Below are 14,212 nucleotides of genomic sequence, written 5' to 3' on the forward strand. Positions count from 1 at the left end.
TTGAACCAGCTTTTTTGTATTCCCAGGAAAAACCTCACTTGGTTATGGTGCATTATTCTTTTTGATATATTACTGGAATCAACTTGCTATTTTGTTGAGAATTCTTACATTTATGTTCATGAAGAATATTGATCTGTACTTTTTTTTTTTTTAATACCATCTTTGGTTTTTGCATCAGGGTAATGCTAGTTTAATGCGTTTCTGGAAAACATTACATGGAATTGGTGTTATTTCTTCTTTAAATGTTCAGTAGAATTTACCAGTAAAACCATCTAAACCTGGAGATTTTTGTTTTGGAAGATTTTTTTTTTTTTTTTTTTTTTTTACTTTTGGCTGTGTTGGGTCTTCGTTGCTGCACGCGGGCTTTCTCTAGTTGGGGTGAGTGGGATCTACTCTTCATTGCATGTGCAGGCTTCTCATTGTGGTGGCTTCTCTTGTTACAGAGCACAGGCTCTAGGCTCACAGGCTTCAGTAGTTGTGGCACGCGGGCTCTAGAGCGCAGGCTCAGTAGTTGTGGCACACCGGCTTAGTTGCTCCGCGGCATGTGGGATCTTCCCAGACCAGGGCTCGAACCCATGTCTCCTGCATTGGCAGGCGGATTCTTAACCACTGCGTCACCAGGGAAGCCCTGGAAGATTTTTAACTACAAATTTATTTCATAGTTATATGACTAATCAGGTTATCTTTTTCATCTCAGGTGAGTTTTGGTAGTTTGTGGTTTTTGAGGAAACCTTTTCTTACCTTTGGGTTATTTGCACATTTTTTAGTCATGCATTTTAATTTGTGATTTTGACTGTATAGCTTTGCATCGCTTTTTTAATTGGTTGCTTTATGTGTTACATTTGTAACTTTTCACAGTCTACTTAAAATTATATTTTAAGGGTAGAAACCTTACCACCATGTAGGTTACTTTACTTCTCTCCCTTTATGTCTTAGTTGCCTTATTATATTACACCTACATACACTGAAAATCTCATCAAACAAAGCTAGATTTTTTGTTTTCAACCAAAAAATATATTTTAACAAACTCAAGAGGAGAGTAGTTTATTATATATACTCAGATATTTACAATTTTTGTTGCTCTTCCTTCATTCCTGATGTTCCAAGTTTCCTTCTAGTTTCTTTTTCCTTCTGTGTGAAGGACTTCCTTTAGTAATTCTTTCAGAGTTGTCTGCTGGTAACAGATTCTCTTAGTTTTACTTCATCTGAGAATGTCTCTATTGCACCTTCATAACTGAAGGATGATTTTTGCTGGATATAGAACATTTATTATTTTCTTTCCACACTTAAAAATGTTCTGCCGGGCTTCCCTAGTGGCGCAGTGGTTGAGAGTCCGCCTGCCGATGCAGGGGACACGGGTTTGTGCCCCGGTCCGAGAAGATCCCACATGCCGTGGAGTGGCTGGGCCCGTGAGCCATGGCTTCTGGGCCTGCACGTCCGGAGCCTGTGCTCCGCAGCGGGAGAGGCCACAACAGTGAGAGGCCCGCCTACCGCCAAAAAAACAAACAAAAAAAATGTTCTGCCACTTCCTTTCGACTTCTGTGGTATTTGATGAATAATCTGCAGTCATTCGAATCACTGTTCCCCTGTAGATAATGCATTTTTCTCTTGTTGCTTTCAAGATTTTTTTCCTGTCTTTTGTCTTCAGCAGTTTGATTATAGCATGACTGGACATGTATTTTGGGGGGCTTATGCTATTTGGGGTTCACTGAGTTTCTTAAATATGTAGCTTTATCAAGTTTAGGTAGTTTTCGGACATCAATTTTTTCAAATATTTTTCCAGCACCATACTCTTACTCCTCTCCTTATGGGACTCCAATGACTCCAATGAAACAAAAACAAAAGTTATTGTTTCACAAGTCCCTGAAGCTTTGTTCAGATTGGATAATTTCTATTTTTCTATCTTCAGTTTCACTGACTCTTTCCTCTGGCATTTCCATTCTGCTCTTAAGATTTTTTTTTTAATTTCTGTGATTTTAAAATTTCAGTTCTACAACTTCCATTTTATTCTTCTTTATACCATTTATTTCTTTGCTAAGACTTTCTGTTTTTCTGTTTATTTTAAGAGTGTTCATAGTTGCTTGTTGGAACATTTGTAATAGCTGCTTTAAAGTCTTTTTCAGATAATTTCAACATTTATGTCATTTTAGTGCTGGGTTTCATCGTTTGTCTTTTCTTTGTCTTATATGAGTTGAGATCTTCTTGTATTTTTGTATGCTGAATAACTTCATGTTGTATCTTGGACATTTCGAATAGTGTGTTATGGGATGCTGCGTCTTGTTTAAATCCTATGAAGAATGTTGATATGTTTTTAGCAGGCAATTGACCTGGCTATGTTCAGACTACACGTTCCAATGTACTTTCTGTGGGCTGTGGTTGTAACATCAGTTCAGTTTTCAAATTCTTTGTGGTGCTGTTCAGATCCATCCTGTATGTGCCATCCTGTGGTCAGTCTGCAACCTGCGTAGTGGTCTGTCTGTTGACTTAGTTCTCAAAGTCTTTGATATGTTGGTCGGGATCAGATCCATACATGCAAAGCCTAGGAATGAGCCCTAATGTTTATAAACAACTTTATTGTGTTGCTTTCCTGAATCTCTCTTCCAAGTACTTTCTGGTTGCCCGAGGCTTCCCTTTTCAGTCTTCTGGCCAAAGCTGGAGGTTTAGTTACCCCACCCTGTCATGTACTTTCCTGACTGCCTACATCTAGGGCCAGCTGACAGGAGGAGAATACAAAAAGGAACAGGGATTCACTCTGCCCCCTTAGGACCAGAGCACCTCTGATCAGAAAAGAAGGTCCCTCTCTGAGTTTTGGCTCTTGCCAACTGCTGCTGCAGCCCCTCCCACCACAGCCGAGTGGTTGCTTAGGAGCTAGGACCAGAGAAAATGGGCTGTGGGAGTTCCGTTTCCGCTCCTTGAGCCTGTTCTGGAGGATGTCTCCTGGAGCCCACTCTCTTTGTGAGCTGTAGTGCTTGGTTCTGGGTTTCGGGCAGCGTTGCATTCAATCTGGAGATTCCTAGAGGGGAGAAAATGGTAATGCAGGTTATCTTCGATCCATCTGCTACTATTTGCTCTTCAGAGTCCTCATATAGCACTGCATGCACTGTGTCCAGGTTTTATATTGAGGTCAGTGGGAGAGACCTAGAACTGAAAACTCTAATGAAGGATTTTAAGCAGGGGAATAACGTGGTCTGAGTTGCTTTTTATATTTTTGTGTTTAAAGCATATTTTTAAGAGTAATATCTTAAAAGCAAAAGTATTACATGCTTAATGTAATAAATCACACAATACAGAAGTGCATAAAGTAAAAAGTGAAAGTTATTTATCCGTTCAACACCACGCCCACCAAATTCCCCAGAACAACATCTTTTACTTGCTTGGCGTACATTATTTTCTACGTGTGGGCTCGCACATGTGTGCATGTGTGTGCGTGTGTGCACACACACACATTTATTTTCTACAAAAATACAGTTATATTGTTCTGCAACATTTTTCCCTGTCAGTACAGATAGATTGACCTCATTCTTTTAATAACTGCAGGGTGTTCTACTATATGAATGTACTATGATTTTTTTTAAATTGGAGTATGGTTGCTTTACAATATTGTGTTAGCTGATTCACTTTTCTGTACAGTATAGACTATATGTATACATATATCCCCTCTTTTTTGGATTTCCTTCCCAGGTCATGTACTATGATTTTTTTAACAATGATTTACTGATACACATTTAAAATTTTTCAATTTTGTTTTTGCTATTAGAAACAGTGTTATATAAATATTCTTTTCTACTTTTTTCCACTAACAGAAACCCTTTCTCAAATTAAGAAAGTTTTATTTTAGGCTAAGAGCTTTTTTTAAAAAAGCAGGAATGGATTCTAATTTTACTGTGCCTTTAAGGTATCTGTCAGATGATCCTTGATTTTTGTGATTTGCATTTTAGAATGTGAAGAATGCTGAGTGTGTGGAAGATGGAGTTGGGGAAGAAGGGAGGCTGACGGCAGGAGACAGTAACACCTCTTAGATGCAGGGTGATAAAGGCTGGAACTAAGGTGGTGACTGGAGAGATGTTTTGGAGATACAGTCAGGTAGACCTGGTGATTATTTGACATAAGGGGAAATTGGGAGGCAGTGTATGTGGAGGACAGTCTGGCAGGCATCTTTGGTGATGATCTCTAGAGTGTTCATTAGGTGGCTTTGAGTCTTTGAAGTATCCTGGGCTGGGGATTTCCTAGAAGAAGGCAATGAAAGAAGTTTAAGTGGGGTGTGAGCCCTGTTAGAAGTGGTCCCAGACCCAGGGGGAGTCAACAGGGTGCAGTGAAGGAAGCTGTGAGCAGAGAGGTAGAGTCATAGGGGGCTGAGGACAGACCTTAAAAGCCCCTTAAAGCCCCCCTCAGACCTGTATTTGCTTCCAGCTTCAAGTTTGGACAGTCAGTCATTGGTGATACTGCCCCCCAGTGATGAAGTGGTGACTACTCTGGAAACTCTGACAAGCAAATGCCTCCATGGGAAGAATTATTGCCGGCAGGTCCTCTGTCTCTATGCACTTGCCAAGGTACGTGCCAAAGGGCTGGGTCTCCACAGGAGCTCCCTCTGAGAGGGAGGGAAGGGAGAAGGTGAAGGTGGATTTTGGACATTGCCCTCGGTCAGCCCTTCAGATTATAATCATGACCTGGGAGTAGAGCTTTTGTCAGGATGTTGGCCCCTATAAATCCATCCCTGGGGAATAGTGGTGAGCTTTCCATATGGGAAAGAGCCCAAAATAAGTTTTAAAATAAAATTAAATGGAATGTAATGACTGTAAAACAGGAGCCAGAGCAGCCAGGAATTGTTCTGGCTTTGTGCTGATTGAGGGAGAAAAAGAGTAGATTCTAAGCGCAGTGGTGGAAGAGAGCACGAGAGAAAGCAAGCCGAGCACTAAAAGCCCTTCCTTGGACAACAAGGCTCAGAGACTTCTTTGGAAATTGAGGGTTTCCGCTGCCACGGGAACAATAAAGAAGGGGCTCTGCCTTTTATTCAACTTCCTTAGGTTTCATAACATTTGAAAAGCTCAGTGTTCAGTGAGAGATCAGTCACCTGATGTTTTCTGAAGACAAGCCTTTCTCTTGCTTGGATTCACCTCATTGGCAAAGCAATTTAGAAAGGGCTAGAAAACAGTGTTTGCTTCTTCTAAGGTTTCTGCTCAGGATGAGGGATCTTTAAGCTCAGAAAACCATGGCATCTGTCCACATCAGATTTCAGGAAAGGCTGTCTTCTGCTGGCTTTCTCCTGGTTCCTAATGATGGCTGACATTGGCTCTGCCTTCCTCTCAGGAGTTGGGCTGTTCCTACACAGATGTCGCTGCCCAGGATGGTGAGGCCATTCTCCGGGTAATCTTGGCCTCTCAGCAGCCTGACCGATGCAAGCGAGCTCAAGCCTTCATCAGCACCCAGGGCCTCGAGCCAGACACAGTGGCTGAACTTGTGGCTGAAGAGGTGACCCGGGAGCTGCTGACCCCATCAGAGGGAACAGGTGCCCTACCTTTCAGCCCTCCCCAGCCTTTCAGATCACATTCTCAAGTTCCCAGCATTAAGGATTTGATGTTATGCTCATATATATCTTGTATGCTGTCCTTTCAAGTTGCCAGGTTGCACTTGTAAGAGGAGAACACATTGCATTTATTTTGTTATTGCTTTTTGTTTATTGTTTTATGATTATATTTAGAGTAACTGTGCCTTTCTCTGAGCTAATGAGCTCCTGCTATCCTGTAAGATGGCATCTCACCTGAGATATTTGACCCCAGCAAGAGGAGAGCTGCCCGGGAGCGCCTTCATCATTACCTCCTGGTGCCCAGGCCTGGGCAGAGTGGGCCTCCTGCCCTGGGGCTCTTGTCTTCCTTTCATCTCTCTCAAGGTAAAACTAGCACCTTTCTCCACATCTTTCTGTATAGGACATAGGCAGACGTTCACCCCAACAGAGGAAAGCCAGACGTTTCTTCAGCTGACTGCTCTGTGTCAAGACCGCACCTTGGTAGGCATGAAGTTGTTGGATAAGATTTCCTCCGTTCCCCATGGGGACTTGTCTTGCAGTAAGTTCTTGGCCACTTTCTTACATGTTTTGGGCCCAAGCAGGTCTCTAAGAAGTCTTCTGAGGTTAAGTCTTTTCAAAACTCAATTTGGATCCTTGTTCCTTCTCTGGATCCCTACTCCTCCAGGATTGTTTATAAGTTCTTAGTAGAAAGCCATAAGTTCATTGAAGAAAAGTTAGAAAATATATATGGCAAAGCAGCCCCAAATTTAAAATCACACAAAAAGGTAACCTTTTAACATTTGGCATATTTAGCTTATTTTATTCTTACATTACCCTGAAAAATAGCTATTATTGTCCCCATTTTAGAAGGAAACTGAAGCTTTAGAAAAGTCGATTAATGTATAACTATTAAGTGGCAGAGCTGGCATATGAACCGTCTGTGTGATTTCAAAGCCTGCTCACTTTTCAGTGTTGTTGTATGCATTCAGTAGTATGTGTCCCTCTCATCTTTTTTCTATGCAAGTCCATAGGTTTTTATTTTTCAAAAATAGCATTATACTTTGTATACTGTTTATAATTACCAATATGCTGTCATTAATATCTTTCCATGACACTATTCTATATAATTTTTTATAATTTTTAGTCGTTACATATTATTTCTCTTATGTGTAATTTAAAAATGTATATACCCTATTGTAGGACCTATAGATTGCTTCCAATTTTCTGCTGTTTTAAACACTGTGATAGACATGCTTATAGGCAAATCTGTGTGCACATCCATGGTTATTTCCCTAAGACAAATTCCTGATTCAGGAGTATGCCCATTTTTAAGGCTTTATATATATATTGCCAAATTTACTTCAGGAAAAAAAATTCACTTTCACTCCCTCTTAAGCAGTGTGTGAGAGTATCATTTCCTGGAGCCCATTATACTCTGCAAATTTGACTGACGCGTAAAAGGCATTTTACTGATGTTTTGTGAACACGTGAGATTTTAAGAGGTTGAATAGGTTTATTTTATTTTTTTGTGTGTGGTACGCGGGCCTCTCACTGCCCTGGCCTCTCCCTTTGCGGAGCACAGGCTCCGGACGCGCAGGCTCAGCGGCCATGGCTCACGGGCCCAGCCGCTCCGCGGCATGTGGGATCTTCCCAGACTGGGGCACGAACCCGTGTCCCCTGCATCGGCAGGCGGACTCTCAACCACTGCGCCACCAGGGAAGCCCTGAATAGGTTTATTTTTAAAACAGCCTTTTGGGAATTCCCTGGCGGTCCGGTGGTTAGGACTTGGCAATTTCACTGCTGTGTGCCTGGGTTCGATCCCTGGTCAGGGAACTAAGATCCCACAAGCCGTGCAGCACGGCCAAAACATAAATAAATAAAATAGCCTTCTGTATCTCTTCGCAGTCCAGTTCAGCAACATCTACTGAGTACTGACTGTGTGCCAGGCACTCTAAAAACAGGGGTATGGTGAACAAGTTAAGCAGCAGTCCTGGAGCTCACAGACTAGGGGTGTCATTCACAGTAAGCATACTGATGGGGCCAAAGGTTTTTTTTTCCTTTCCTTTTTTTCCTTTCCTTTTTTTCCTCCCAAAGGTTTTGGGAGGAAATGTGCAAACCAAGACCAGAAGCATTAGTAGCCAGTAGGTTTGGGGAGGGCCCCACAGGTGCAAAGGCCCAGAGGGCACAGCATATATTAAGGCTGAGAACCCCTCTTCTGTCTTCCAGCATTGCGAATATTTTTCCCAGTTTGCCTTTTAATTGTGCTCACAGTGATTGTGTATAGTAGTTTTAAATTTGTGTGCGTCACATCTCAATCTAGAAAGCCTATAGAAGGGCAGAGCATCAAATAGCACTTGATTAGGCCTAAGACTCTCCACTCAGCTACAGAGAATGCCCTCGGACTTGTATTGGCGGGTACTCCACCAGTCTGTCTGCAGAAAGTTTCTCCGTCTTTAGAAAGCTAGCGTTCTTTGTTCTCGTTTTTTGAGCCTTTGGGAAATGGTGTCACTATATGCAGACTGTCTGAGGAGAGAGTTAATCCCTGTGCTGTCACTGAGAGAACTGACTTCATCAGGGGGCCATCCCAGAGCTAGAACTGGTGAGGTCAGGGATCTCAGAGGACTGGTGAGAGAGCCTTCTCCAGACAGTCCCAGCTGTACTAGGCCCCTTGATCTTCCTGCCAGGTACAAGCTAGACAGGGGTTAGCCAGGGTTGAAAGTCCTGTCTTACCAGTGCCCAACCCACCCAGCCACAGAGCTGCTGATCCTGGCTCATCACTGCTTCACACTGACATGCCACATGGAGGGCATCATCCAAGTCCTGCAGGCCGCCCGGCTGCTCACAGACAACCACTTGGCCCCCAGTGAGGAGTATGGACTGGTGGTAAGTCACCCCCTCACCTTCACCCTCCATCCTGAGGAAACCTTTGATAGAACAGATAGGCTGGAGACTTATCAGCTCAGAGCTGATGTGGTCTTAGGGAATTTACCTATCTGGATACCACTACCTACTTGGTAGCTGGCTCGGCAGTTCAACCCTCTGCTCCAGGTTATGATTTCTGTCCAAATCAGAGACTGCTCCAAAGGAATAGAAATCAAAGAGGATCCCTGCCATGCTCCAGGACTGTCATACCCCCTTACCAAGCAGTTAGCTTTTCTAGAGGGCTAAGACGGCAGTTACTTCCCCCACAAAACAAGGTTCAGACCTGCCTCTTATATCTGAATTGAAAATTGAAATGAGCTGACAACTCAAGCTTCCTGTACCTCCCCCCAAATCTCTAGGCTTGAAACTGACCCAAGTGTGTGAGCAAGCCATTGGGTGCTGTAATGAGGATGAGGAGTGGTGGGAAGAGGAAGAGTGCCTGCCCAGGAGGATGGCACTTCGGCACTTGATAGTCATGTTTAGAGACAACAGAGGAGGGGACAGCCAGCCAGTGGTTTCCCAATGACTAGCATTTCTGAATCCTCCAGAGGAGGCCCCTGTTGGGCACATGGGATGGGAAGGAGGGGAGACAGGCAAGGAGGAAAGGAGTTAAGTATGGCAGCCTGGCCACTAACCCTTCTTCCCGCCAGAGTTTGGTATTTGAAAGCAACCAAACCGTTGGGGTAGTGGTCTGGCTCAGAGAACTCCAAGCAATGCTGATGCAAGCTTCCCTCTCCCTTGGTAGGTGCGTCTCCTCACTGGCATTGGAAGGTACAATGAGATGACATACATATTTGATTTGCTGCATAAAAAACACTACTTTGAAGTGCTGATGAGGAAGAAATTGGACCCGGTAGGTGTACCGTATTTTTGAGCTGCAGTATGACATGTACTACTGACACTTGGGAGTCTCAGGTTTTCTCAGGATTAATTCCAATCAGGATGGACTCCCGGGATATAGAGGGAGGGAATTAAGGACCTCCTTAAGACATATACTGTAACCAGTAGCTTAAGATTACAGAGCTCAGACCAGTTTAAAGTGGAGAGTTTTCAGGGGACCGTGAAAAAGTGTGTTGTCGAGAGCTATTCAGAAGTGAATGCCAAGGTCTGGGTCTAGAAAGCTGTGGAGCTATTTATGACGATGACCAGGAAGGAGGCTGGGAAGCAAAAGCCTGACTTGCCAGGCCTTTGGTCTCTGGGCGATTGTCTGTCCTCAGCATACTATGTGACACCAGGCATGCACTCACAGAGCCTCTGTTTTCAAGTTATTCATTGGCTGATTCATTGTTTTCACCCATTTCACCTCTAAAGATTTAAAAACCTATGGGACTTCCCTGGCGGTCCAGTGGTTAAGACTCTGCACTTCGGGGAACTAAGATTAAGATCCCACATGCTGCGTGGCACGGCCAATAAACAAATAAATAAATAAAAACCCAGGTGCACTTTTGACATCTGGGAACTTGGGCCCAGCCAAGCAGGATTAAGAGACAAAACAGAAAAAGTCTCCTCAATGCTGGGCTAGTTTCAGGACAGACCAGTCCAGTTGTAAGGAAAGGAGCAAGTCCTGGACATAGGGACACCTTCAGGATTTTAAAAATTGTTTTTGAGGCATTTTTCTTCCTGCATTTAAATATTATTTTAATAACTTTGTTTCTGATTACAAAAGTAATGAATATTCAACATTAAGACGCTTAACGGGTGCTCACTTTGGCAGCACATATACTAAAAATTGGAACGATACAAAGAAGACTAGCATGGCCCCTGTGCAAGGATGACACGCAAATTCGTGAAGCGTTCCATGTTTTTTTTAAAAAAGCCACCTGGAAAACAGAACACGAAAAAAAGCCCTGTGTGTCTAGCTACTGTCCGCAGACAGCCACTGCTAACAATTTGGTATAGGCCCTTTCTTTGCACATATACCCACAAACATATACATACATGTTCACGTATTTTTATCAAACTTCTGTCATGCTGTGCAGATAGGAAATAGCCTGCTTTTCTCAGTTAATAATAAGCATGAATAATTTCCAAGCCAACATCGGTTTTAATGGCTACATGGTGTTCTCTTAGATCTTATTCTGGACATCTGGAATATTTCTAATTGTTTGCTATTAAATATCCTTGTTACATCCATCTTAGCACTTTCCTCTGCTTGCTTCTTTAGGGATAGAGTCCTAGAAGTGGAATCGTTAGACTAATGCACGTGTGTACATTTTTAAGGCTTCTCGCCTCTGACAGGTCTTACCATTTACACTCCCACCAGCAGAGAAGATGTGCCTGTTTCCTTATACTCAGGATAGTATAAACTTTTGTATTCATTTTTGCTTATCTTTTCCTTTTCCTTGGGAGTTTCTGAGGAACTTTCAGAATCTAAGGACTAGGCCAGTCCTGCTTACCTTGCAATACATGGCCGAGACCTTGGTATCCCCCGCTTTTTTCTGGGCAGAGTGGTACCCTGAAGACGGCCCTACTGGACTACATCAAACGCTGCCGCCCTGGGGACAGCGAGAAGCACAACATGATTGCCCTGTGTTTCAGCATGTGCCGGGAGATTGGGGAGAACCATGAGGCAGCTGCCTGCATCCAACTGAAATTGATTGAGTCTCAGCCCTGGGGTGAGCAGCGGTCACAGCAGCACCTCCAGGGCAGTGCTGCTGGCCAGGGAAGGTTCTCAGGGCTAAGCAGGGCAAGAGTCCATGGGACTAATACCCACCTCAGCTTCTAACATTTATTTAGTGGGGCCCCAGGGGGCAGAAAGGAGACAGAAGGGGGGTTGGAAGGCATTTTACCCCTCTTGTAGCCAGTGCATCCAGGGGTGTCACCTGTCAAGAACCAATGTATGTTGATGCCGTGTAAGCCTGCCTTGCTGTTTCAGAGAGAAATTGAACTAGATGGGGCAGTGCATCCTACTCCAGTGTGTGTGTGTACTTTTGGCCCAACAGCCTTTACCTGAGTGAGACATACCTGCCTCCCTGTGAACATGAGCTGGGTTGTTTCTATAGTCCACCCTACTACTGAGTGGGATGAGAGTACCCAGCCTGGGGAGTCAGACACACCCGTTTCCTTTACTCCCCTACAGAGGACAGCCTCAAGGACGGGCAGCAACTGAAGCAGCTGCTGCTGAAGGCCCTGACTCTGATGCTGGATGCAGCAGAGAGTTATGCCAAGGTAACCACGAGTCTTACTCCAGACTGGACTTGGGGCTTGGTGTCTGCAGTAGGAATAATTTTATTTTGTTCCATTGCTGGAGGGTTCACGGGGGAGATGGCGGCAACAAAGTCTTCATCTGTGCCTACTGCCACCCTTATCCCTCAGGACTCCTGCGTGCGACAGGCCCTGCACTGTCACCGGCTCACCAAGTTGATAACACTGCAGATTCACTTTCTGAACACTGGCCAGAACACGATGCTCATCAACCTGGGCCGCCACAGGCTGATGGACTGTATCATGGCCCTACCTCGGTTCTACCAGGTGAGCAAAGAAGAAAAACCTAGCCCATGCTTCCAGCATCCTCTCTCCTGCTGTCCCTGTCATAGGACCCAGAAGCTGAGTGGTTTACCTAAGGTCTCAGGGCTAGTGACAGAACCAGGACAGTCCAGCTCTCCAACTGCCTTTCCATAGTAGTATTTCTTACCAGCATATTGTCTGGGCAGAGGTTGGAGAACAGTGAGACATACTGTCTCCTTTCCCCACGCTATTAAGCCAGCAGAGAGGCAGACATCTTTGCACTTAAGATAGTTGAGGTTCAGGGGAACATCCCTGCTAGTGGTCCTGTGAGCATCTCTTAGCCCCAGCATTTCCAGACCAGTGCACTTGGGTTAGCATAAAAAGTCAGGGCTTCTGAGAGGCTGGTTCTAGCCCTTTAACAAGGAGGGATGGTTATCAGGGCATCAGCCCTTTCACTGTTCCTTAGAGAGTTGAGTCAGTGAGAAAACTATTCATCAGCAGTTCTTTTAACCCACCGTGAGGAAGATTAAAAACACTGAAGGGAGGTGTTCGGGGTGTCGGGAAGGGGAAATAGCAAACTTTTCACCAACCCTGATACATAGAGTCTTCTAACATTATTGGTGATGATAATACTGTACACTCAGAGTGAATATGAAGTCATTTTCTAGAGCAGTTTGTCTTCAGTTTTACATCAAGTAGGCTCTAATGGTGTCCTCCTTCCCCTCCATCCTTTTAAGGCTTCTATTGTGGCTGAGGCCTATGACTTTGTTCCTGATTGGGCTGAAATTCTATACCAACAAGTGATTCTTAAAGGAGACTTTAATTACCTGGAAGAATTTAAGCAGCAAAGGTTATTAAGATCCAGTATATTTGAAGAAATTTCAATAAAGTAAGTATTAAAATGCCTCTGCTTTGAGATCAGGCACGGGTAAGAATTTTATGACTACGTATAACATGCCTATAGGCTACCCCTCTGCTTGAGATGGCAAAGAGATGTCAAGAATACCCAGAAAGACGATCTTTTAACAAATTCATGCAAACAGATGAATGAGAATAGTTTGCTTATGGTGCTCTGTACTTAAAATGGGAGAACTACTCAGCTTGTCTGAGGTGCCAAAAACACTAAACATCAGAGGTCCCCTTTGGAGTACTGCAATTCTTCTAATTAAGGCCAGCATTAAGATACTCATTTTTAATGAAGTAATTTCATTGTCTATCAAGCACTCCCTAATAGTCTGAATGATTCCTCAGATTCAAGCACCTTCTCCTCTATAGACAGTGATAAGTATCAGAGCTGATAGCCCTCGTTCGAGGTGCAGTTATCTTAACCTGTGCGTTCTTGTTTCTTTGTCCAGATGTAAACATCATCAGCCTACTGACTTAGTTGTGAAAAACCTGAAGAAGTTACTCACATATTGTGAAGACGTCTACTTGTATTACAAGCTGGCATACGAACACAAATTTTATGACGTTGTAAATGTGCTTCTGAAGGACCCTCAGACAGGCTGCTGTCTAAAGGACATGCTAGCAGGTTAGCTGGATTCAGATGACATGAGGATGGTTACTGCCAAAAATTCATACATGCCTGTTTTCTTATACTGAAATGAGGTACTGACAGATGTTTGTGGTCAGACTATAGAAATGCCATGTAAAACCCCAGGACTGACCATACCAGTCCTTTGTGAATAGTGGGTGAAGAAGGAGAATTTTCACAAGGAAATTCCCATTTGAAAATAATTATTCATCTATACCATTTTATATAGATACTGGTATTAAGATCAAAAGTCCATCTTCCTCAGGATAGCTTCTACTTTAGGAGATGATACAATATTTAGTAAAGAATGCCTGTGCCTGCAGATTCCAGTTTCAAAGGAATTTAATATTATTTACACAGTTAAGGAACAGATGATACATTTCCATTTATTAGAAACTGATCTCTATAATAAAATAGATTTTAAATTCAGTGTATGTCATTATTAATTACTGCTAAGGAAATCTTAGCCCTTGTCTGCCTTAAAACAATCTTTAGTGGCTGTAATTATTGCTGTGTAGTCACTGCTTTCTGTTAATTCCTCAAATCATTTAGATGGTCCTGTCTTCCACTTAGTGGTCTACAGAGCTTTTGATTGAGGATCCTACTTCCTGTGTAAGAGAGAGAAATTTAAAATATTTTTTGCTCTGTCCCTACTTTTGGTTCTGTGGCAGTTTCAAAAAAAGACTCCAACCACAGATTTGGTTAAATTGCTTAAAAGAAAATATATAATAGAGACGATCACCCTATCTCTGCTTACAGCCACAACCTGAGTTATAAGTTCAATTACTCCAAATAAATAGTTCTTC

At 43.3% G+C, this 14,212-nt stretch overlaps 1 protein-coding gene and 1 non-coding gene across 8 annotated transcripts in view; both read left to right on the forward strand.

Annotated features, from left to right (window-relative positions):
* Positions 1-13,835, forward strand: part of SPG11 (SPG11 vesicle trafficking associated, spatacsin) — a 76,376-nt gene extending 62,541 nt beyond the window's left edge. For 3 of the 7 annotated variants that reach the window (XM_089907278.1, XM_022587202.3, XM_022587201.3), the window contains exons 31-40: positions 4,411-4,550; positions 5,308-5,506; positions 5,925-6,062; positions 8,253-8,386; positions 9,171-9,278; positions 10,872-11,040; positions 11,505-11,593; positions 11,741-11,896; positions 12,610-12,761; positions 13,228-13,835. In XM_089907278.1, coding sequence (XP_089763404.1) covers positions 4,411-4,550; positions 5,308-5,506; positions 5,925-6,062; positions 8,253-8,386; positions 9,171-9,278; positions 10,872-11,040; positions 11,505-11,593; positions 11,741-11,896; positions 12,610-12,761; positions 13,228-13,408 — 1,466 coding nt within the window. In that variant the 3' untranslated portion in view covers positions 13,409-13,835. The other 4 variants (XM_089907279.1, XM_022587204.3, XM_022587203.3 and 1 more) reach the window with 4 other exon arrangements.
* LOC115803480 (U6 spliceosomal RNA) lies at positions 10,124-10,231 on the forward strand. Its single transcript, XR_004024226.1, has one exon. It is a non-coding gene; the product is annotated as a U6 spliceosomal RNA (small nuclear RNA).
* Positions 13,836-14,212: the final 377 nt, after the last annotated feature.

The sequence above is a fragment of the Delphinapterus leucas genome, chromosome 2, assembly GCF_059928025.1.
Source record: "Delphinapterus leucas isolate spDelLeu-1000000601 "Yukka" chromosome 2, BTC_Dleu_Yukka2, whole genome shotgun sequence".
Taxonomy (NCBI): domain Eukaryota; kingdom Metazoa; phylum Chordata; class Mammalia; order Artiodactyla; family Monodontidae; genus Delphinapterus; species Delphinapterus leucas.